The 22,861-nt window shown below is 52.1% G+C and overlaps 1 protein-coding gene across 1 annotated transcript in view; it reads right to left on the reverse strand.

The window, feature by feature from the left end:
* Positions 1–7,566: 7,566 nt before the first annotated feature.
* Positions 7,567–22,861, reverse strand: part of LOC107111427 (selenium-binding protein 1-like) — a gene marked incomplete at its 3' end in the record, with an annotated part of 35,767 nt that continues 20,472 nt past the window's right edge. The window contains exons 4-7 of the mRNA XM_015412394.1: positions 21,444–21,629; positions 13,697–13,817; positions 10,590–10,772; positions 7,567–7,745 (exon numbers count right to left, since the gene is read on the reverse strand). Coding sequence (XP_015267880.1) covers positions 7,567–7,745; positions 10,590–10,772; positions 13,697–13,817; positions 21,444–21,629 — 669 coding nt within the window. The remainder of the gene's footprint in view (positions 7,746–10,589; positions 10,773–13,696; positions 13,818–21,443; positions 21,630–22,861) is intronic.

A 22,861-nucleotide genomic window follows, 5' to 3' on the forward strand; every position in this document is an offset into this window, starting at 1 on the left:
ATCCTCGACTCCAAACTAAAACGTGGTAAACTCTGGTACCTCATTGAGTGGGTGGACTTCGAACCCCAGCACCGTGAATGGATGGAAGAAGGGGATATTCGGGCCCCTTATCTGATTCGTAAGTTCCACAAGAAGTTCCCGGACAAACCGGGAGGCCTCCCGCCCAAACCGGGAGATCTCCCGCCCTGCCCGGGAGACAGGGGGTAAGATGTAATTTGGAGGGGGCAGTATGTCAGCGAGCTGCCATTGTGTTCTGTGTTACCTGTACGGCTGTACAGTTCATTCCCCCCCTCTGCCTGCTAGCCTGTACTTTACCCTGCTGTAATGCTCAAGCCAAACATCTGGAGGACGTGGTGTAGGAGGTGAGCTTCAATGCTAGCTTGTTGCCTTTAGAGCCTGGGAACTGCACCTATGTTATGTCTGGAGAAAGTAGTGTTCCCAGGGATTGAGCGCGCAACCGTTTCCTTTTACCCGCCAGCGGGAAAGTGATCCATTGGTTCGGTACCTTGTTTAAATCCCTTTATTATGCTTGTCCTAGCTGTTTGTACCCATTCCTAACAAAGGACTTGTTTGAGTATCTTTCCAAAGCTTTGAAATAAATTTTGCTTTCTTGAAATGTGGATTTATTCTCGATGCTTGGCGATCCAACAAGATGTGGGGTTAAAAAGTACCAAGGAAAGTGCAGTATTCGGAAAACACGTGGCACAGGCAAGCGCCTGATCGTGGGAGCGCTAGTATCCCGTGGCATCTGGCACCCGTCCACGTCCCGTCGCAAACCGGATGTTTTTCGTAAGCGCATGCACACAAACACGAAACTGACAGCAGTGCCGCTCCGCGGAACTGCGCATGCGCACAAATACGAAGCGCTAGTGTGATTTGCCACGCAGCAGCAACACCGTGTGATCGCCAGCTAACAGCTGAAGCACGGAGACTCGGGGGCCGTGGGATCGGGCTACCGCGCTTTATTTTGCTCCGGGGGAAACAGCCACACCTTCCGCCCGCGTTATCTCGCCAGTGTGACCGGGGCCCATGTTAGGTTCTTGATTAAAATATGTCCACCCTCCCTTCACAAAACAAGTTCTGAAACAAGGGAGGCCTGGAATCCAATACGAATGTAAACACAACAGCAGGGCTGGAACTGAAGCAACCCACAACACACACGCACCCCCAGCAAAGCCTAAATTAAATTTTTAACTAAATGCCAAGGAAAACTCCATCACTTTTTTTTAACCGGGTGCCTAAAGATGATCAGAGCCAGCGCTGGGCAGGGATGCCAGCCTCCAGGTGGGACCTGGGGACCCCCCTGGAATTACAGCTCCTCTCCGGACGACAGAGGTCAGTTCCTCTGGAGAACACGGCTGCTTTGGAGGGTGGACTCTGTGGCACTGTACCCCACTGTGGTCCCTGACCTCCCCAGGCTCCACCCCCCAAATCTCCAGGGGTTCCCCACCTGGATCTGGCAAACATACCCCACCATCCCCTGCTGGTGGCCACCGGGGGGATCTGGCAACCTTCGTGCTGGGAGAGCGCACCTCTAGAGGGCGTTCCACAAGCGTGGTACCACCACAGAGATGTCTGTGGTAGCCCTCAGAAGATGGAACTGCCAGTTTTTACTATTTTAATCTGTTAATAAGCCAGTTTGGTGTAGTGGTTAAGTGCGCGGACTCTAATCTGGGAGAACCGGGTTTGATTCCCCACTCCTCCACTTGCACCTGGCTGGATGACCTTGGGCAAGCCATAGTTCTGTCAGAGCTGTTCTTGAAAAAGAGCAGTTCTTGAAAAAGACCAGACTCCTTCGGGTAGTGAAGGGAGGGTATAAATCCAATCTCCTCCTCCTCCTCCTTCTCCTTCTTTTTCTCTTCCTTCTCCTTCTCGGTTGGGTGGCGACTGGCAAGGGAGTGACTGAGTCAACAGAGACCATGGTTCTTAAACAAAACCAGTTTCTCACAATATAAGCTTTATATATAAGCAATATAAGACAGAAAGCACTTTAGCACTTGCAGATCTTTTAGGATGAAGAAGAAGAGATTGGATTCATACCCCGCCTTTCTCTACCCGAAGGAGTCTCAGAGCGGCTGACAAACTCCTTTCCCTTCCCCTCCCCACAACACACACCCTGTGAGGCAGGCGGGGCTGAGAGAGCTCTTGAGAGAAACTGCTCATGAGAGAACAGCTCCGAGAGAACTCATGACTGACCCAAGGTCACACCAGCAGCTGCATGTGGACGGGTGGGGAATCAAACCCAGTTCTCCCAGATTAGAGTCCACGCACTTAACCACTGCACCAAACTGGCTCTCTTATACCCTGAGAGATGACAGTAGCTAAGCCTGCAAAGCCTTCTGGGAGAGGAACCAAACAGAGAGGCCTCAGCCAATCCAGGCTGTTATACAGAAATGCCCCAGGGTCGCTTATTTATTTATTTATTTATTTTATTTCATTTATACCCCACCCTCCCCGCACGCGGGCTCAGGGCGGCTTACATAGGCACAAAGTGCAGTAAAGGTAAAACTGGTTAAAACAATTAAGACTAAAATTCACATCAAACAGGATACATGAAAGACTATAAATACACACTCCCCCATTGCATATCAGGAAGGGATCAAAGAGGGGGGACGCCATGGGCCACGATGTTCCAGATGACCAATCGGCCCAACCCGGCGATACTGCTCTGCAGTTGCACGGTGGTGGTAGTGGCAGCGGGGGCTCCCACTGAAAAGCCTGGCGGAAGAGCTCCGTCTTGCAGACCCTGCGGAACTGTAAGAGGTCCCACAGGGCCCTGATCTCTTCCGGGAGCTCATTCCACCAGGTAGGAGCTGCCACTGAAAAGGACCTGGCCCTCGTGGTTGCCACCCTGGCTTCTTTAGGGCCCAGGGTCACCAGGCCGTGTTGCGACCCCGACCAAAGTGCTCTTTGGGGCCTGTGTGGGGAAAGGGGGTCCCTCAGGTATGCCGGACCCTGGCCATTATTATAGGGAGCCAGTTTGGTGTAGCAGTTAAGTGTGCGGACCCTAATCTGGGAGAACCGGGTTTGATTCCCCACTCCTCCACTTGCACCTGGTGGTGTGACCTTGGGTCAGTCACAAGCTCTGGCACAGCTGTTCCTGAAAGAGCAGTTTCTGTCAGAGCTCTCTCAGCCCCACCCACCTCACAGGGTGTGGCATCAAAGCCAGTTCTTGGCACCAGCTGAGAGTCACAAAGGAATCACCAGATCTTCCTCTGGCTGGACGTGGGAGGTCCGAGAACTGAACAGCCTCTGTTGCTCTTCAAAGACGAGATTGGGGGGGGGGGGCAAAAAATAGAAGAAGAAGAGGAGATTGGATGTATACCCCGCCCTTCACTTGGAGTCTCAGAGCGGCTTACAAACACCTTTCCCTTCCCCTCCCCACAACAGACACCCTGTGAGGTAGGTGGGGCTGAGAGAGCTCTGACAGAAACTGCTCTTTTCCAAGAACAGCTCTTACCAGAACTATGGCTTGCCCAAGGCCATCCAGCCAGGTGCGAGAGGAGGAGTGGGGAATCAAGCCCGGTTCTCCCAGATTAGAGTCCGCGCACTTCACCACGACACCAAAGGGGAATGGGAGAACCCCAGGGAAATCGTCCTGGGCTCAAGAGGAGCCTCGTTCAGACATAGTGATTTGTGAAGCTCTTGGCCAGCTAATCCAGCCGACTTGTGCCCAGAGCGGAGGACAGCAGGTGGCGCCAAAGAGGCACCATAAAAACCAGGCCTGGCTGGGCCCTCTCTTTGTGTGCATTTCCACGAATTAGGGGTTGCCAGGTTTGGGACTACCTGGAGATTTTGGAAATGCAGCCTCGGGAGGAGACGGACTTCAGCCAGATATTTCTGGAGATTCCGGGGGTGAAGTCTGGGGAGGGGAGGGATCGGAAATGAGAGGGGCCTCAAGGGGGGGGGGGGCGTAATGCCATGGAAGCCACCCCCCAAAGCAGCCGTTTCTGTCATCTGGAGATCAGTTGTCATTCCGGGAGAATCCCACCGGAGGGATGGCAACAAACGCTCCCTCTAAGCTGTGGAGTCTTGTGAGTTCGCTTCAAGCTGTGGAGTTCACTTCAAGGTGCTGGCTCTTACCTTTAAAGCCCTTTATGGCCAGGGTCCGACATACCTGAGGGACCGCCTTTCCCCACACCCCAGAGAGCACTACGGTCAGGGGCACAACACCGGCTAGTGATTCCAGGCCCCAAAGAGGCCAGGCTCACCGCTACCAGGGTCGGGGCCTTTTTGGTGGCGGCTCCTACCTGGTGGAATGAGCTCCCGGAGGAGATCAGGGCCCCACGGGATCTTGTACAGTTCTGCAGGGCTCGCAAGATGGAACTCTTGTGTCAGGCTTTTAACTAGAGTGACGGACGTCCCTCCCTCTTTTCTGGGCCTTCTCAGCCCTGGCCCCTACCTGGTGGAATGAGCTCCCATATGAGATCAGGGCCCTGTGGGACCTTTTACAGTTCCGCAGGGCCTGCAAGACGGAGCTCTTCCACCAGGCTTTTAACTAGAGTGACGGACGTTCCCTCCCTCTTTTCTGGGCCTTCTCAGCCCTGGCCCCTCCCTGGTGGAATGAGCTCCCGTACGAGATCAGGGCCCCACGGGACCTTTTACAGTCCCGCAGGGCCTGCAAGACGGAGCTCTTCCGCCAGGCTTTTAGTTCGGAGCCGCCCACCACTGCCACCAACTATTATTGTTAGTAACACCGGGGCAGTTAGTTGGCCATATATGGAGATCGAACCACAGTAGCGTACGAGACAGATACGGCTGAATTGGGACTTGTGTCCATCTGCAGGATGCCATCTTCATTTGGATTGGAAGCTCATTTCTATGTTGAGCACTTTAATTGTAATGATATGGTTGTTTTATCTTGTTCTATCTGGTTTTATAGGTTTTATGTGCTCTGGCACATGGTGCCCTTAAATGTAAGCTGCCCTGAGCCAGTTCGCGCGGAGGGCGGGATAGAAACCCAATAAATAAATAAATAAATAAATAAATAAATAAATAAATAAATAAATAAACATTCTACTTGGTGAGTTCCTGGCATGAAAGTTGTGAGAGAACCATTTGGCTACTGCATCAGTTAGTTTGCTCTGGAGCCCCATCCCTTCCTGAGTGAAGGCAAAAATGTGTGAACCGGAGGCTAAAAAACTGCGAACTAGCTCACACTGACTCAGCTGAGAGGGAACACTGCTCTGGAGCCCTCCTTCCTGAGCTAAGACAAAAATCTGTGAGCCGGAGGCTAAAAAACTGTTGAGCTAGCTCACACTGACTCAGCTGAGAGGGAACACTGCTCTGGAGCCCTCCTTCCTGAGCTAAGACAAAAATCTGTGAGCCGGAGGCTAAAAAACTGTTGAGCTAGCTCACACTGACTCAGCTGAGAGGGAACACTGCTCTGGAGCCCTCCTTCCTGAGCTAAGACAAAAATCTGTGAGCCGGAGGCTAAAAAACTGTTGAGCTAGCTCACACTGACTCAGCTGAGAGGGAACACTGCTCTGGAGCCCTCCTTCCTGAGCTAAGACAAAAAATGCATGAGCCCGAGGCTAAAAAAACTGTGATCTGGCTCACACTAACTCAGCTTAGAGGGAACACTGCTCCGGAGCCCTCCTTCCTGAGCGAAGACAAAAACGTGTGAGCCGGAGGCTAAAAAACCGTGAGCTAGCTCACACAAAACTCAGTTTCGAGGGAACACTGCTCTGGAGCCCTCCTTCCTGAGCTAAGACAAAAAATGCATGAGCCCGAGGCTAAAAAAACTGTGATCTGGCTCACACTAACTCAGCTTAGAGGGAACACTGCTCCGGAGCCCTCCTTCCTGAGCTGAGACGAAAACGTGTGAGCCGGAGGCTAAAAAACTGTGAGCTAGCTCACACTAAACTCAGCTTAGAGGGAACACCGCTGGCCACCCCACCACCAATCAACTTAGACATATAGATCTTAGATCCATAGATCCAGGAGCACAGCAGGATCAAGGCCAGTGTTCCCTCTAAGCTGAGTGAGCGTGAGCTGGCTCACAGTTTTTTAGCCTCTGGCTGGCAGACATTTTTTGTCTTAGCTCAGGAAGGAGGGCTCCAGAGCAGACTAATTGATGCAGCAGCTGAATCGCTCGCTCACAACTTTAATGCCAGGAGCTCACAAAGTAGAATTTTTGCTCATGAGACTCCACGGCTTAGAGGGACCATTGATCCAGGCCCGTGTTCTTTTCCCTTTTTTTCACTAGCGGTTTCATAGTTTTGCAGCAAGTAAATGATTTATCTTCAGTATTGCGTGGCGGCATAAATCATTAACTTGGTTTCGCACGCGGGGCTTGTTTCATGCTCCCTTCCGTTGTGAGAAATGTTTGCTCAGCTCTTGGCATACATGAAGCGAAGTTACCCATTATGGCCCAATTGTCCTGCTTCGGATATCTCTATTGTCCGTATATAATAGAGGTGTCATAGATGGCGGGCATATTCCTCATACGGATTCCCCCTCCCGTCAGCTTCCAGACCTCAGCTCAGCCAACAAAACCACCCTGGTCATAGGGAAATCTTCACTTCTCTGCAACCGAGTTGGGGGAGCAGAGAAAAGGAACTAGGTCTGTGGTCAGACAACAGGCTTGGCGTGGTCTGGCTGCACTTCTAATTACACCTGTTTATGTTGTAGAAGAAGGAGACTGGATTTATACCCCCCGCCCTTCACTCGGAGTCTCAGAGCGGCTTACAAACTCCTTTCCCTTCCCCCTCCTCAGAACAGATACACCCTGTGAGGTCGGTGGGGCTGAGAGAGCACTTTCCAGAACTGTCCATGAGAGAACAGCTCTGACAGAACTGTGGCTTGCCCACGGTCATCCAGCAGCTGCAAGTGGAGGAGTGGGGAACCAAACCCGGTTCTCCCAGATTAGAGTCCACGCACTTAACCACGACACCAAACTGGCTCTTTTTCAAGAACAGCTCTGAGAGAACTTGTGACTGACCCAAGGTCATCCAGCAGCTGCAAGTGGAGGCGTGGGGAACCAAACCCGGTTCTCCCAGATTAGAGGCCGCGCACTTAAACCACGACACCAAACTGTAGCGGAACGTTTCGATTGGACAGCTTCCTCACACGCTCGCTCCGTGGTCAGTCATCCAGATTAGTGCTGCATGTCAACCACAGAGCACACGGTCTGGTTGGTTTTCTAAAACAAATTTGGGTGCGCATGCGCCTATGTGCTTACATGCACATCTGCAAGAATTTTTTTTTAAATGCAGAGGTTCACCCTTCCCAACCGGCTTCAGTTCTCAACAGGGAAGTTCGGACATCTGGAAACAAAGAGTGAAAGCGCTGACATCCGTAAAGACCAGACTTTCTCCGGATTCCATTAACTCCGATTCGAGGGCGGGACAGAACCAGGTGCCGACAACTGGGGAATGGGAGGCAGGTGTTGCTGCCTGATCGTGCACCTTAAATCCGCACAGGAACAGCAACGACATCGGATCAAATGGCTTGTCTGACCGCAACCTAGGTGGAGATGCCAAGGACGGACTCTGAGCCCTTCTGCACATAAACCAAGTGTCTGATCCCTCTTCATCCCTTTCCCAAAAATCAGTCGATGACTACCTGAGTCTTGTAGAAACGATGGACGGCACTGCTGAGGGCGCAGCCGACGAACCCCTGAGACGCGTCCGGATCGTGGAGGAAGCGGATTTCGAGGGGGATGGAATTCTTCCCCACGTCGATCGACTGGATGAGCTCATGGGTGGTCCAATCCCACACGTGGATGTTGCCACCGTAGCACCCTAAAAATAACAGATGAATGATAAAAAAACCAAAAAGAGCTCGAGAGCAGAACTGAGCTTAGATATGTGTACCTTTTCTCTCCACCCACTTTCACCCCACCAAGAGCACAAGCAAAATCTCCAAACCCAACTTGGCGATGCCGGGGATTGAACCTGGGACCTTCTGCATGCCAAACAGGTGCTCTACCACGGAGCCACAGCGCGTCCCCAAACCTGTGGTCCATCAAGGTCAGTCTTGTCTACTCAACTGGCAGCTGCTCTCCAGGGTCTCGGGCGGAGGTCTTTCCCATCACCTTTTGCCTGGTCCTTTGAACTGGAGGGGCCAGGGATTGAACCTGGGACCTTCTGCATGCCAAGCGGAGGCTCTTCCACTGAGCCATGGCCCCTCTTTACAGCTCTCCAGGGTCTCAGGCAGAGGTCTTTCCCATCACCTCCTGCCTGGTCCTTTGAACTGGAGGGGCCAGGGATTGAACTCTACCACTGAGCCATGGACCCTCTCCAAAGTGAAAGAGAACATAGGAAGCGGGGTATAAATCCAATCTCCTCCTCCTCCTCCTCCTCCTCTTCTTCTTCTTCCAAAAGCCCTCTTTCCTCCTTCACACGAACTTTCCGTTCCTAGGTTCCTACTTCTTTCACCTCTCTCAGGCTCTTCAACCCCGTTGGAAGCCCGAACTTCTTGAGATCAAGGACGGTTCCCCCTCCTGAGCGCCCAACCCCTCCGCGACAACCAGGCGGCCGACCCAAATGTCCCGGGATCCAGTTGCCAGCCTTTGCGTGGGGCCTGGAGATCTCCCGGAGAGACAACTGATCTCCAGGAGGCAGAGATCTGAGTTCCCTCCCCAAGCTCCACCCCCAAATCTCCAGAAATTTCCAAACCTGGAGTTGGCAGCCCTAGGGGGACTCCGTTGCTGCTTCTGACATTAGGAGGGAAATGCATCTTTATTCTTAGAGTCCAGGGGCACCTTTAAGACCAACAAAGGTTTATGCGACGTATGAGCTTACACACTTTTTTAGATACATTGAAATGGAAGTTAACAGTTCATATATTTCATTCAATTTTTAGAGACCCCTGATGATTTTAAGCCCTTTTTCTTGCTCGATAATCCAGATACCGAAATAACTGAAATAGTAGCAGAGTTTCTCTGCTCTGACATAGTCCTATGGCCTGATAAGTGATATTATGAATTAGGTTTTATTATGATGTTACTCTGCAATTTTAATTTTACTCTGCATGATTTTGTATTTAGATTACTGTATCTTTATTTATATGCCAATAAAAGGCTTTGGATTGATATAAGAACTGTTAAGTGCTGCGGTAGCTCAGGGGTTAAGACGCTGAACTGCAGACTGGAATGTCAGTAGTTCGGCAGTTCGAGACCCGACTGTCTCATGACGGAATGAGCTCCCATCGCAGTGGTGAGATAGAGTCAATGGCACATGTCCATCCTCATGGTTCTTTCTCCAATGAAATTCATACTGCCCTTATCTTCCCAATACTTGAGCTCTGTCCTGACATCTCCGACTCTCAGACAATGTTCCCTCTAAGCTATGGAGTCTTGTGAGCAAATATTCTACTTTGTGAGCTACTGGCATTAAAGTTGTGAGCAAGCAATTCGGCTACTGTGTAAATTAGTTTGCTCTGGAGCCATCCTTCCTGAGCGAAGAGAAAAATCTGTGAGCTAGCTCACACTAACTCAGCTTAGAGGGAACACTGCTCTCAGATCATTAACATACTTCTCTCTGATGTGAGTATAGAGACCACCTGGAAAGTTGCTAAATTCTGCTCCCAAGGGATTAAATTGTGTTCCATATACATTTCCCAACTTAATGTGGAAGATAGTAGCTGATTGTATTCTATATCTATATTTTTTTAATGTAGTTAGGTTAGAAATTGGCGTATTTGTATGAGTATTAGTTTTAATTACTCTTATACACTTTTATATTTGTATACCTTAATTTTTATATTTTATCAGGCGATGGTCATTCTTTTACTTACTTATTTGTATTCTGGTCATGGACTGTCAATAAAGGCCCTGTTCACACGCGGAATTTGCAGCGGGAGAGGCACAAATGTCGGGCGGAGTATACGGGCGCGATGACAAGGACACATCTGGCAAGTGTAGCCCACCCATCGCCGACCCGTAGCATCCGCCCGAAGACCCGGAGTTAAAAAATAGGAGTTAAAAAACACCCGGGAAAGCCTACTAGCAAACAGTTTGCAACGGGCCGTCGACGGAATACCTACGTGTGATCAATCAAGCGCCCTCTTGACGAGCGTCGAAAACACCCGCCGACAAACAAAACCCCACTTTGCCACCGCGGCGTCTGATCGCGTTCTGGCATGTTAAATTGCGCCGGCACGAAAAGCCACGCCTCCCCCCCCGCATTATCTGGCCCGTGTGACTGGGGCCAAAGTAAAGCAAAGAGCTCCCGTCTCTGGTCCCAGCTCCTCCCAACCTAGCAGTTCGAAAGCGGTGGGAAGGTAACAGCGTTCCGTGCGCCTTGGCGTCTAGTCATGCCGGCCACATGACCACGGAGATGTCTTCGGACAGCGCCGGCTCTTCGGCTTGGAAACTGAGATAAGCACCGCCCCCTAGAGTCAGATTCGACTAGCTTTCGAGCAAGGGAAACCTTTACCTTTTACCTTTATGAACTGTTAACTTCCCTTTCAATGTATCTGAGGAAGTGTGCATGCACACAAAAGCTCATCCCTTGAATAAACCTTTGATGGTCTTAAAGGTGCCGCTGGACTCTAAATTTGTTCTACCGCTTCAGACCAAGACGGCTGACTACCTGGATTTATTCTTCAAGGCAGAGATGGCAGCGGGTACACACGGGGCTCACCTTTCTCCAAATCGGCCGGATTAAACCCGTACGCCAGGCATTTCGGCACTCCCCATTCGGTGCTCATCAGGACGTTGTGTCTCGGCTGGTACCAAAAGTCATAGCCTAGCTTGGGAGCGTTGGATCCTCTTTCCCAGTTCCCCTTCACCTCAAAGGTCTCTCCATCCAACAGGACAAAACCACCTGGATATACAAAAATCATCGTAATTGCTCACTGGATGCCTTTTCTGAAAAACCGTCAATGCCTGACTGCGGAATGGTGTCCGTGCCTCTCCTTCATGGGGGGAAACAAGAAAGTACTTCCCACATACAGTTGCCAGCCTCCAGGTGGCCAGAACCCCAAACGGCAGAGATGCATGGGAGTAATACAAAAGATGACAAACCGTGCACGAAAAGCGAAAAGTATATTCAACAATCAATGGGTATAATAATCTAAATCTATATAAATTGGGTAGTTTTTCAAAAATACAATATAGTAGCCAGAAAGACAAAAGTACACGGTCCAAATACAAAAACAACCCTATTAATCCAGCTTCAGAAATAGTCCCAAGTCAAATAGTACACAGTCCAAATACAGATGTTCATAATTCCTTGTCACAAAATCCTCGTCACAAGCAGGGGTCATTTCCTGCAGGAGCGCACAGGAGCGGAGCTCCGGCAGTAAAGAGCCCAGGGGGCGGGCACATGCAACAAGCTCCACCCCCTGCTCCCAGCAGCCCCAGGCCATGAGGAGCAAGAAGCCTTTCTTTCTTTCTTTCTTTCTTTCTTTCTTTCTTTCTTTCTTTCTTTCTTTCTTTCTTTCTTTCTTTCTTTCTTTCTTTCTTTCTTTCTTTCTTTCTTTTTTCCTTCCTTCCTTCCTTCCTTCCTTCTCTCCCTTTCCCGCCTTATTTCCTTCTCTCCTTCCTTCCTTCCCTTTCCCGCCTTATTTCCTTCTCTCCTTCCTTCTCTCTGTCCCTCCTTCTTTCCTTCTCTTTCCTTCTCTTTTTTCCCTCCTTCCTTCCTGCACAGATCAATGTGTCTCCCCCTCCCACCTAGCAATCCAAAACAGTCCATTGACACCTTTAAGGCCAAAGTTTATTCTGGCTCACAGATTTTTGTCTCAGCTCAGGAAGGAGGGCTCCCGAGCAGACTGATTCATGCAGCCGCCAAATTGCTCGCTCACAACTTTAATGCTGGTAGCTCACCAAGTAGAATTTTGGCTCACAAGACTCCACAGCTTAGAGGGAGCATTGCTATCCACCTGAATCTAACTGATCTCCCGGCGACAGAGATCAGTTCCCCTGGAGAAGATGGCTACTTTGGAAGACGGACTCTATGGCGTTGTACCCTGCTCGAGGTCCCCCGCCCTCCCCGGGCTCCACCCCCAAAATCTCCAGATGTTTCCCAACCCAGAGCGGGGAATCCTATTACCTCAGATGGGGCACTTTTTTTAAAAAAGGACAGGTGAAGTTTCTAGCCCTCATGACTGCAATGATGTGCTTGAAACCACCAAGGAAGTCCAGGGTTGCTAAGCAGAGGCAGGCAATGGCAAACCACCTGTCATGATCTGGGCTGTGCCACCAGAGGCCTACTAGGCCCAGGGAGCCTGGCTAGCAGTAGGTGAGGCTGGGCCTACAACTCCCAGAAGCCCCTGAGAAGTTTTGGAGCCAAACTTGACCAATAGGAAAAGATGAGGGCTTGGAATAAAAGATCTGGAGCAGCAGGAAAAGCTGTTCTTCTTCCCAGAGGGCAGAGCCAGAAGGAAGGCTGCTGCAGGGGAAGAGACCCTCATCCGGAGGGAAGGGTGAGTAGTCTGGTGACACTTGGAATAGTGAGCTAGGGACAGCATATATTTAGACGCGTTTGGGCATTTGATTTCTTTTCTTTTCACCCACTTACTGTTATTATTCTGCACCTCGTTGTTTGACCTCCTATAAAAATAAACCTTTTCCTTGTTGTACTCTGCCTGGTCCTCACGCCTGTTATTCGGCCAAAAGGGAGGTCAGAAGGTCTTGGGAGGGGGCTCTGGGCCTTCTCAAGGGAACCTAAATCCAGAGTGGTGGCAGCGTCAGGTGACACCTCCCACCTGAGCCACGACACCACCTCTGTTCGTCTCTAGCCTTGAAAACCCCACAAGGGGTCTCCAGAAGTCGTCTGTGACTTGACAGCAAAAAAATGGGAGGGGGGGCTTAGAGAGTGAGAGGGGGACTTTATACTGGCTCCCCTGAGCTTCTTGGAAGAAACACAAGATAAAAATGCAACACTTAGATCAGGGAAGGGTCGCCACTCCCTCGCGGTGCCAGGGAAACCCCCAACTTCCAGGGCTTCCCCACCCCCAAACAGGGACGTTGCCGTGCAAAGTCCCCGACGCGATGAAGTCACCTGGAAGTGACATCATCGCTCCGGGGACATCACGTGGGGACACTCTGGTATTTGGGCAAACTCTATGGTTTTCCCAGCCTCAGAAACATAGAGTTTGCCCAAATACCAGAGTGTCTCCTGCACGACGTCCCCGGGTGACATCATCATGACGGGGACATCATGCAATGTCCCCGCCCACCCCTGGAATGCCTCCCAAAATCCCCTGCTCCAGCCATGGTAAGACCTGGCAACCCTACATCAGGGATACTGAAGATGGTGCCTGTGGTGCTTTCCAACTGCTTTCCCAGCCACCCGCCAAGCGTTTTTAAAAAGTGGGCGGGTCCAGATGGGGTTTCCACCCAGCAAGGATTCTGATTGGCCACTGGAGATTTGATTGGCTGGGGCAGATTTTTTTAAAACTTTGGTTAGGCAGAAGCTGCCAGTACAGCACCAGGCTCTTCTGTGCGTGACTGAAGGCAAGCGGCAGCCGCCATTTTGAGACTGGCTCCGCCTCCTGCAGCAGCCATTTTGAGATTGGCTCCACCTCCTGCAGCGGCCATTTTGAGACTGGCTCCGCCTCCTGCAGCGGCCATTTTGAGACTGGCTCCGCCTCCTGCAGCGGCCATTTTGAGATTGGCTCCGCCTCCTGCAGCGGCCATTTTGTGGATGCACCCACCGCCCCTGTGTCAGAATCCCAAAGCTCAAAAATGTTGAGGATCCAGGACTGAGATTGTTCACACAGCCAGGACCCCCTTTGAAACGGCTACCTTTCCCGTTGCCGGAAGGGTCTCCCATGGCGCTGATCATGATTTCGCCGGTGCCCAGGCAGTGACTAGTGTGGGGGTTGGCCAAGTTGCACTTCCAGTACACCTCAAAGGGCTCGATTACCTAAGGAAAGGTTTATGCAAAAGGTTAGGCTCCTTGTGGTGCCAAGAGCCACCAACATCATTTACATTCAGTGCCTCCACCTCTCATTCATCAGATCTGAATCAAAAAATATTTATGCATCAGAAACCAAATATTGGGTTGGATCCCATGAATTCTGTTTTCCCCAGGAGTAATAAGATTTCCCTTCTTGCATCAGGGAAAGGTTCCTCGCATTCAGAGGCAGTCAACTTCTGACTCCCAGTGCCAGGAGGCAAAATCAGGGGAAGGCCTGGGCCTCTCTGCCCTGTTGTTGTTCCTCCAGAAGAACTGGTTGGCCACTGTGTGAGACAGGAGGCTGAACTAGATGGACCCTCCCTGGTCTGACCCACCAGGGCTCTTCTGGCGCTCTTCTCACGGGAAAGGCCTGGGCCTCTCTGCCCTGCTGTTGGCCCTCCAGAGGGACTGGTTGGCCACTTTGTGAGACAGGGGGCTGGACTGGATGGACCCTCAGAGGTCTGACCCAGCAGGGCTCTTCTTCTGATGTTCTTCTCAGGGGAAGGCCTGGGCCTCTCTCCAGAGGAACTGGTTGGCCCCTGTGTGAGACGGGATGCTGGACTAGGTGGACCCTCACTGGTCTGATCCAGCAGGGCTCTTCTTCTGATGTTCTTCTCAGGGGAAGGCTTCGGCCTCCCTGCCCTGTTGTTGGCCCTCCAGAGGAAGTGGTTGGCCACTGTGTGAGACGGGAGGCTGGACTAGATGGACCCTCACTGGTCTGATCCAGCAGGGCTCATCTGATGTTCTTCTCAGGGGAAGGCTTCGGCCTCCCTGCCCTGTTGTTGGCCCTCCAGAGGAAGTGGTTCGCCATGGAGTGAGACGGGTGACTGGACTAGAGGGACCCTCCCTGGTCTGACCCAGCAGGGCTCTTCTGATGCTCTTATCAGGGGAAGGCCTCGGCCTCTCTGCTCTGTTGTTGGCCCTCCAGAGGAAGTGGTTGGCCACTGTGTGAGACAGGAGGCTGGACTAGATGGACCCTCACTGGTCTGATCCAGCAGGGCTCATCTGATGTTCTTATGTCCTTGTTCCAGGGGAAAATACCGCCATTAGCGGAATGGATTTGCGAGGTCCAACCCATTCTTCCTAAATGGTTCAAAAGAGGAGAAACTCCATGCTCCATTGAGACGCCTTCTTTAAGATCTTGTATGCCCCTGTGCTGGCCACGGTTGCCAACTGCAGCTTGGGAAACTCTTGGAGATTGGGGGGATGATACCTGGGGAAGGCAGAATTTGAGGCGGGGAGGGAGCTCGGGAGGGAAGTGATGTCACAGAGCCCACCCTCCAGAGCTGCCATTTCCTCCGGAGGCTCTGTGTCATCTGGAAATCGATTATGATTCCAGGCCCCACCTGGAGGTTGGCGATCCACTGGCACAGCACCCGGGCCCACGCTTCTTGCTGGTGGCCACTGAACTGGCCACTCTGCAGTTGTGTAGCAAACAGTGTAATTCTAAGCAGAATTTCACAGTTCCCCTGGAGAAAACGGCTGCTTTGGAGGTTGGACTCTATTGGAAGTGGAGAAGTATACGCTATCCCCTGCCTCAGCTATCGGAGACAGGACCACAGGTTTAGAGACAGACAGAGAGGTCAGGACGCACAGAGTGTCCTTTTCTTCCTCATCAACCCATGAAGATGCCATATACTGGATCAGACCCTTGGTCCATCAAGGACGGGACTGTCTACTCAGACCGGCAGCGGCTCTCCAGAGTCTCAGGCGGACGTCTTTCCCATCACCTCCTGCCTGGTCCTTTTTAACTGGAGATGCCGAGGATTGAACCTGGGACCTTCTGCATGCCAGGCAGAGGCTCTACCACTGAGGCACAGCCCCTCTTTACAGCTCTCCAGGGTCTCAGGCGGAGGTCTTTCCCATCACCTCCCGCCTGGTCCTTTTAACTGGAGATGCCGGGGATTGAACCTGGGGCCTTCTGCATGCCAAGCAGAGGCTCTTCCACTGAGCCACAGCCCCGCTTTACAGCTCTCCAGGGTCTCAGGCGGAGGTCTTTCCCATCACCTCCTGCCTGGTCCTTTGAACTGGAGATGCCGGGGATTGAACCTGGGACCTCCTGCATGCCAAGCAGAGGCTCTGCCACTGAGCACAGCCCCTCTTTACAGCTCTCCAGGGTCTCAGGCGGAGGTCTTTCCCTTCACCTCCTGCCTGATCCTTTTTAACTGGAGATGCCGGGGATTGAACCTGGGACCTTCCGCATGCCAGGCAGAGGCTCTTCCACTGAGACACAGCCCCGCCTTACAGCTCTCCAGGGTCTCAGGCGGAGGTCTTTCCCATCACCTCCTGCCTGGTCCTTTTTAACTGGAGATGCCGGGGATTGAACCTGGGGCCTTCTGCATGCCAAGCAGAGGCTCTGCCAATGAGCCACAGCCCCATTTACAGCTCTCCAGGGTCTCGGGCTGTGGAAGGTCAGTAGTTCAGCAGTTCGAGACCGGGGTGCCGCATGATGGAGTGAGCTCCCGTCTCTAGTTCCAGCTCCTGCCAACCTAGCAGTTTGAAAGCAAGGAATTGCGAGTAGATAAATAGGTACCACTTCGGTGGGAAGGGAACAGCGTTCCGTGCGCCTCGGTGTTTAGTCATGCCGGCCACATGACCATGGAAACGTCTTCGGACAGCGCTGGCTCTTCGGCTTTGAAACGGAGATGAGCACTGCAACCCTAGAGTCGGATTCGACTGGCTTTCGAGCAAGGGAACCTTTACCTTTTCTTTAGGGTCTTGGGCAGAGGCCTTTCCCATCACCTCCTCCCTGGTCCTTTGAACTGGAGATGCCAGAGATTGAACCTGGGGCCTTCTGCATGCCAAGCAGAGGCTCTACCTCTGGGAGCTCTGGGTCAAAAAGTCCCGTCCTCCTGGGTGACCTTGGCCCAATTACTCTCTCTTGGCCTACTCAATCTCACGGGCAAAAGGATCATTACGTGCGTCATCCTGACCTCTTTGGAAAAACACCATTAGACCCAATGAAGAGATCTGATGTGCCAAATGCCTTTTAAAAGTTTTACTAGCGTGGGCAAAGATGCCCATTCTTTGGGCTGCACCCTCCGTTCTCATGGGTTCCTAGAAGTGAAATCTCTGAGTGCCAGTGGGGTAGAAGGGAAAACGTCTTGGCGAGAACAAAGGTGCCAATTTCACACGCCGCAGCTGGCGAGGCGTGGCTTGAACGGTCAGCCCCACATTGCGAGACAATTGTACTTTTATAGGCTATATCCTCAGTCGAAAGTACACACACGCCCTTCTGGCTTTTAAAGCTGGGACCGGGGCCACATTATGAGACTTCCGTGGGCCCCAGGCAATATCGCCTCCGTGGGCCCCATCCTCTTCCTCCATAAACAAATATTAAAAACGACATTTTACAACCGCGTTGGTATAAAGACGAATACAACCCAGCCTGGATTACATTCGTCTTTATAACAGAGCAGTCAAAGTATGTATTAGGGTGGCCAAGCAGGGTTCCCTCTAAGCTGAGTCAGTGTGAGCTAGCTCCGTTTTTTAGCCTCTGGCTCACACATTTTTGCCTTGGCTCAGGAAGGAGGGCTCCAGAGCAAACTAATTTATGCAGTAGCCAAATCGCTCGCTCACAACTTTAATGCCAGCAGCTCACAAAGTAGCATTTTTGCTCACAAGACTCCCCATCATAGAAGGAGCATTGCTTGGGGCCAGTGTCCCCTCTAAGCTGAGTCAGTGTGAGCTAGCTCCGTTTTTTAGCCTCTGGCTCACACATTTTTGCCTTGGCTCAGGAAGGAGGGCTCCAGAGCAAACTAATTTATGCAGTAGCCAAATCGCTCGCTCACAACTTTAATGCCAGCAGCTCACAAAGTAGCATTTTTGCTCACAAGACTCCCCATCATAGAAGGAGCATTGCTTGGGGCCAGTGTCCCCTCTAAGCTGAGTCAGTGTGAGCTAGCTCCGTTTTTTAGCCTCTGGCTCACACATTTTTGCCTTGGCTCAGGAAGGAGGGCTCCAGAGCAAACTAATTTATGCAGTAGCCAAATCGCTCGCTCACAACTTTAATGCCAGCAGCTCACAAAGTAGCATTTTTGCTCACAAGACTCCCCATCATAGAAGGAGCATTGCTTGGGGCCAGTGTCCCCTCTAAGCTGAGTCAGTGTGAGCTAGCTCCGTTTTTTAGCCTCTGGCTCACACATTTTTGCCTTGGCTCAGGAAGGAGGGCTCCAGAGCAAACTAATTTATGCAGTAGCCAAATCGCTCGCTCACAACTTTAATGCCAGCAGCTCACAAAGTAGCATTTTTGCTCACAAGACTCCCCATCATAGAAGGAGCATTGCTTGGGGCCAGTGTCCCCTCTAAGCTGAGTCAGTGTGAGCTAGCTCCGTTTTTTAGCCTCTGGCTCACACATTTTTGCCTTGGCTCAGGAAGGAGGGCTCCAGAGCAGGGTTCCCTCTAAGCTGAGTCAGTGTGAGCTAGCTCCGTTTTTTAGCCTCTGGCTCACACATTTTTGCCTTGGCTCAGGAAGGAGGGCTCCAGAGCAGACTAATTGATGCAGCAGCCACATCATGCCGACGGTAGCTCGCAAAGTAGAATTTTTTGCTCACAAGACTCCACAGCTTAGAGGGAGCATTGGTGGTCCCCCACCGCCGGGCTTGGCTAGACCCCGCCGCCCTGCCGCCGATCAGCTGCCCGGCGGGGGGGGGGCTTACCTCAAAAATGGCCCAAGCCCACCCTGACCTGGATCCTAGCCCAGGCAAGCCCAATCTCATCCGATCATGGAAGGTAAGCCAGGTCAGCCCCGGTTAGTACCCAGAAGGGAGACCACCAAGGAAGTCCCGGGCTCCTACGGAGAGACAGGCAAAGGCAAACCCGCCTCTGAACACCTCTTGCCTTGAAAATTCTATGGGGTCGCTGTTAGCCGGCTGCGACTGGACAGTGCTTCCACCACTACACATGAAGCCGCCGTATACTGAATCAGACCTTCGATCCATCATGGTCGGTATTGACTGCTCAGCAGGGCTCTTTTTGTAGACAATGCCCAGCAGGAACTCATTAGCATAATAGGCCACACCCAAGAGCAGGAACTCATTAGCATATTGGGCCACACCCCTGACAGCACCGCTCATTAGCACATTAGGCCGCACCCCCATGTTACCAGAAGTGTGCTCATCCAGCCACACCCACCTTTTGCTTGTTATTCTGTTGACCTTGTTTGCTGTCAAAACCCAGGGCTTTTTTTTGTAGGAGGAACTCCTTTGCATGTTAGGCCACACACCCCTAACGTAGCCAATCCTAATGAGTTTCTAGTGTTGGGTGTGCCCTATTATGCTAATGAGTTCCTGCTGGGCGTGGCCAACTGGGGAGCCAGCCGGAACACCGTTCCTGTGCGTTCCTGCCCAAAAATAGCCCTGCTGCTCAGACTGCCGGCGTCTCCAGGGTCTCAGGCGATGATCCTTCACATCGGATCCTTCTAGCTAAAGATTCTGGGGATTGAACCGGGGACCTTCTGCATGCCAAGCAGAGGCTCTGTCACTGAGCCACGGCCCCTCCCCAGTCCCAAGTCCAGTATCACAAAGTTTGGTTGCATACTCCTCAGAGGGTTCCTGGGGCCATTTCAGATTGGGAAAACAGCTCGGGGGAGACCGCTTCAGCTCCTTCTTCCTGGACACCACAATACAATACAAGAACTCCTTGTGGGCACTCCGTGAAACTGCTGAGCGGTCGGGTTAGAACGGGTAAAAGGAAGTCCTTCTTCACCCAAAGAGTGATTAACACATGGAATTCACTGCCACAGAAAGTGGTGGCGGCTACAAGCACAGACGGCTTCAAAAGGGAATTAGATAAGCATATGGAGCAGAGGTCCATCAGTGGCTATGAGCCACAAGGTATAGATAGGGGCTTCGGGGCAAGGGATGCTCTGTCTTCTTGGTGCTTGGGGGGGTCAACAGTGGGAGGGCTTCTAATGTCCTGGACCCGCTGGTGGACCTCCTGATGGCACCTGGTATTTTTGGCCACTGTGTGACACAGAGTGTTGGACTGGATGGGCCTTTGGCCTGATCCAACATTGGCATCTCTTATGTTCTTATGTCTGGGGCAAGGGATGCTCTGTATTCTTGGTGCTTCGGGGGGGGGCAACAGTGGGAGGGCTTCTGGTGTCCTGGCCCCACTGCTGGACCTTCTGATGGCACCTGGTGTTTTTGGCCACTGTGTGACACAGAGTGTTGGACTAGATGGGCCTTTGGCCTTATCCAGCATTGGCTTCTCTTATGTTCTTAAGAGGGGATTGGATGGACAGATGGAGCAGAGGTCCATCAGTGGCTATGAGCCACAAGGTATAGATAGGAACTCTCGGTCTGGGGCAAGGGATGCTCTGTATTCTTGGTGCTTGGGGGGCAACAGTGGGAGGGCTTCTGGTGTCCTGGCCCCACTGCTGGACCTCCTGATGGCACCTGGTATTTTTGGCCACTGTGTGACACCGAGTGTTGGACTGGACGGGCCACTGGCCTGATCCAACATTGGCTTCTCTTATGTTCTTATGGGTAAACATATGGAGCAGAGGTCCATCAGTGGCTATTAGCCACAAGGTATAGATAGGAACTCTCGGTCTGGGGCAAGGGATGCTCTGTATTCTTGGTGCTTGGGGGGGCAACAGTGGGAGGGCTTCAGGTGTCCTGGCCCCACTGCTGGACCTCCTGATGGCACCTGGTATTTTTGGCCACCGTGTGACAGAGAGTGTTGGACTAGATGGGCCTTTGGCCTTATCCAGCATTGGCTTCTCTTATGTTCTTAAGAGGGGATTGGATGGACAGATGGAGCAGAGGTCCATCAGTGGCTATGAGCCACAAGGTATAGATAGGAACTCTCGGTCTGGGGCAAGGGATGCTCTGTATTCTTGGTGCTTGGGGGGGCAACAGTGGGAGGGCTTCAGGTGTCCTGGCCCCACTGCTGGACCTCCTGATGGCACCTGGTATTTTTGGCCACCGTGTGACAGAGTGTTGGACTGGATGGGCCATTGGCCTGATCCAACATTGGCTTCTCTTATGTTCTTATGGATAAACATATGGAGCCGAGGTCCATCCGTGGCTATTAGCCACAAGGGATAGATAGGAACTCTCGGTCTGGGGCAAGGGATGCTCTGTATCCTTGGTGCTTGGGGGGGGGGGTCAACAGTGGGAGGGCTTCTAGTGTCCTGGGCCCACTGCTGGACCTCCTGATGCCCCCTGGTATTTTTGGCCACTGTGAGACAGAGTGTTGGACTGGATGGGCCATTGGCCTTATCCAGCGTTGGTATCTCTTACGTTCTTATGTCTGGGGCAAGGGATGCTCTGTATTCTTGGTGCTTGGGGGGGGCAAGAGTGGGAGAGCTCCTGGTGTCCTGGCCCCACTGCTGGGCCTCCTGATGGCACCTGGTATTTCTGGCCACTGTGTGACCCAGAGTGTTGGACTGGATGGGCCACTGGCCTGATCCAACATTGGCTTCTCTGATGTTCTTAATGCCAATACGAATCGATTCCTTCCTGCTCACCTGGGAAGGAGGTTTCAACCTGAAATCCCCAGTGCACCTCCGGACCCGAGAGCCGTGTAATATGTCGGTGGGTCTTCCTGAGGCTTCTACGAAGATAAGAACGCCAGTGAAGTCCGTACCTTATGGATCCTGGGAGCGCGTGGGTCCGTGCCCATGTCCACCACGTAGATCCGGGAGGAGATGAGGCTGGGGAGGATCATTCTGTTGCGCTTCTTGGTGGTGTCCCCGAAACAGCTGCTGCAGGCGTTCCAGCCGGTGTGGTGGAGCTCGTCGTTGACGTTGGGCATGGGCAAGCGATGGATGATCTATGAGACCAGAAAAGTGAGTGGAACCTCCACGTTCCAAGGCAGGATACCACGGAAGAAATGGGAGGGGTGCGGCTCCCCCAGGGATGATACCCCATCGGCTGGCCACAGCGGGGAAACAGAACCCAAGCCCACAGTGTCCCCTCTAAGCCGAGTTAGTGCGAGCTAGCTCACGGTCTTTTAGCCTCCGGCTCACACATTTTTGTCTCAGCTCAGGAAGGAGGGCTCCAGAGCAAACCAATTTAGACAGCTGCCAAATCGCTCGTTCGCTCACAACTTTAATGCCCAGGAGCTCACAAACTTAGCATTTTTGCTCACAAGACTCCACATCTTAGAGGGAGTGTTGCATGTGACCAGTGTCCCCTCTAAGCTGGGTCAGTGTGAACTAGCTCACAGTCTTTTAGCCTCCGGCTCACACATTTTTGTCTCAGCTCAGGAAGGAGGGCTCCAGAGCAAACCAATTTAGACAGCTGCCAAATCACTCGTTCGCTCACAACTTTAATGCCCAGGAGCTCACAAAGTAGCATTTTTGCTCACAAGACTCCACATCTTAGAGGGTGCGTTGCATGTGACCAGTGTCCCCTCTAAGCTGGGTCAATGTGAACTAGCTCACAGTCTTTTAGCCTCCGGCTCACACATTTTTGCCTCAGCTCAGGAAGGAGGGCTCCGGAGCAAACCAATTTAGGCAGCTGCCGGATCGCTTGCTCACAGCTTTCATGCCAGCAGCTCACAAAGCAGGATTTTTGCTCACAAAACTCCACAGCTTAGAGGGAGCACTACATCCTACAGGGATTTCACAGGTTGAACGTCCCCATTCACTATGCTTGCTCCTCTACACAGCGAAATCCCCATTTGGTTGTTTCAGATCAAGATAAGGCGGCCCTCCTTAAACTTTAGGAAGCTACCTTGAACACAAAAGAAGCTGCCTTACACTGAATCAGACCCTCGGCCCATCACAGTCGGCAAGGGTCATTTTGTAGAAAAAGAGGTGCAGGCGCTCATTAGCATAACTCATTAGCATAACTCATTTGCATATGCCACACCCCCTGACATCACCAGAAGTGTGTCAGAAAGCAACGCCCACCGCTCAGGCTCCACTAGACTGTTTTGGATTGCTAGCTATGGGGGGAGGGAACGTGTAGATCTGCCCTCACAGAGGAGGGAGAGCTTGTACCTGAATAAAACTTGGTCTTAAAGGTGCCACTGGACTGTTTTGGATTGCTAGCTATGGG

This window comes from Gekko japonicus, unplaced genomic scaffold (genome assembly GCF_001447785.1).
Source record: "Gekko japonicus isolate JY-2015 unplaced genomic scaffold, Gekko_japonicus_V1.1 scaffold5658, whole genome shotgun sequence".
In the NCBI taxonomy this organism is placed as follows: domain Eukaryota; kingdom Metazoa; phylum Chordata; class Lepidosauria; order Squamata; family Gekkonidae; genus Gekko; species Gekko japonicus.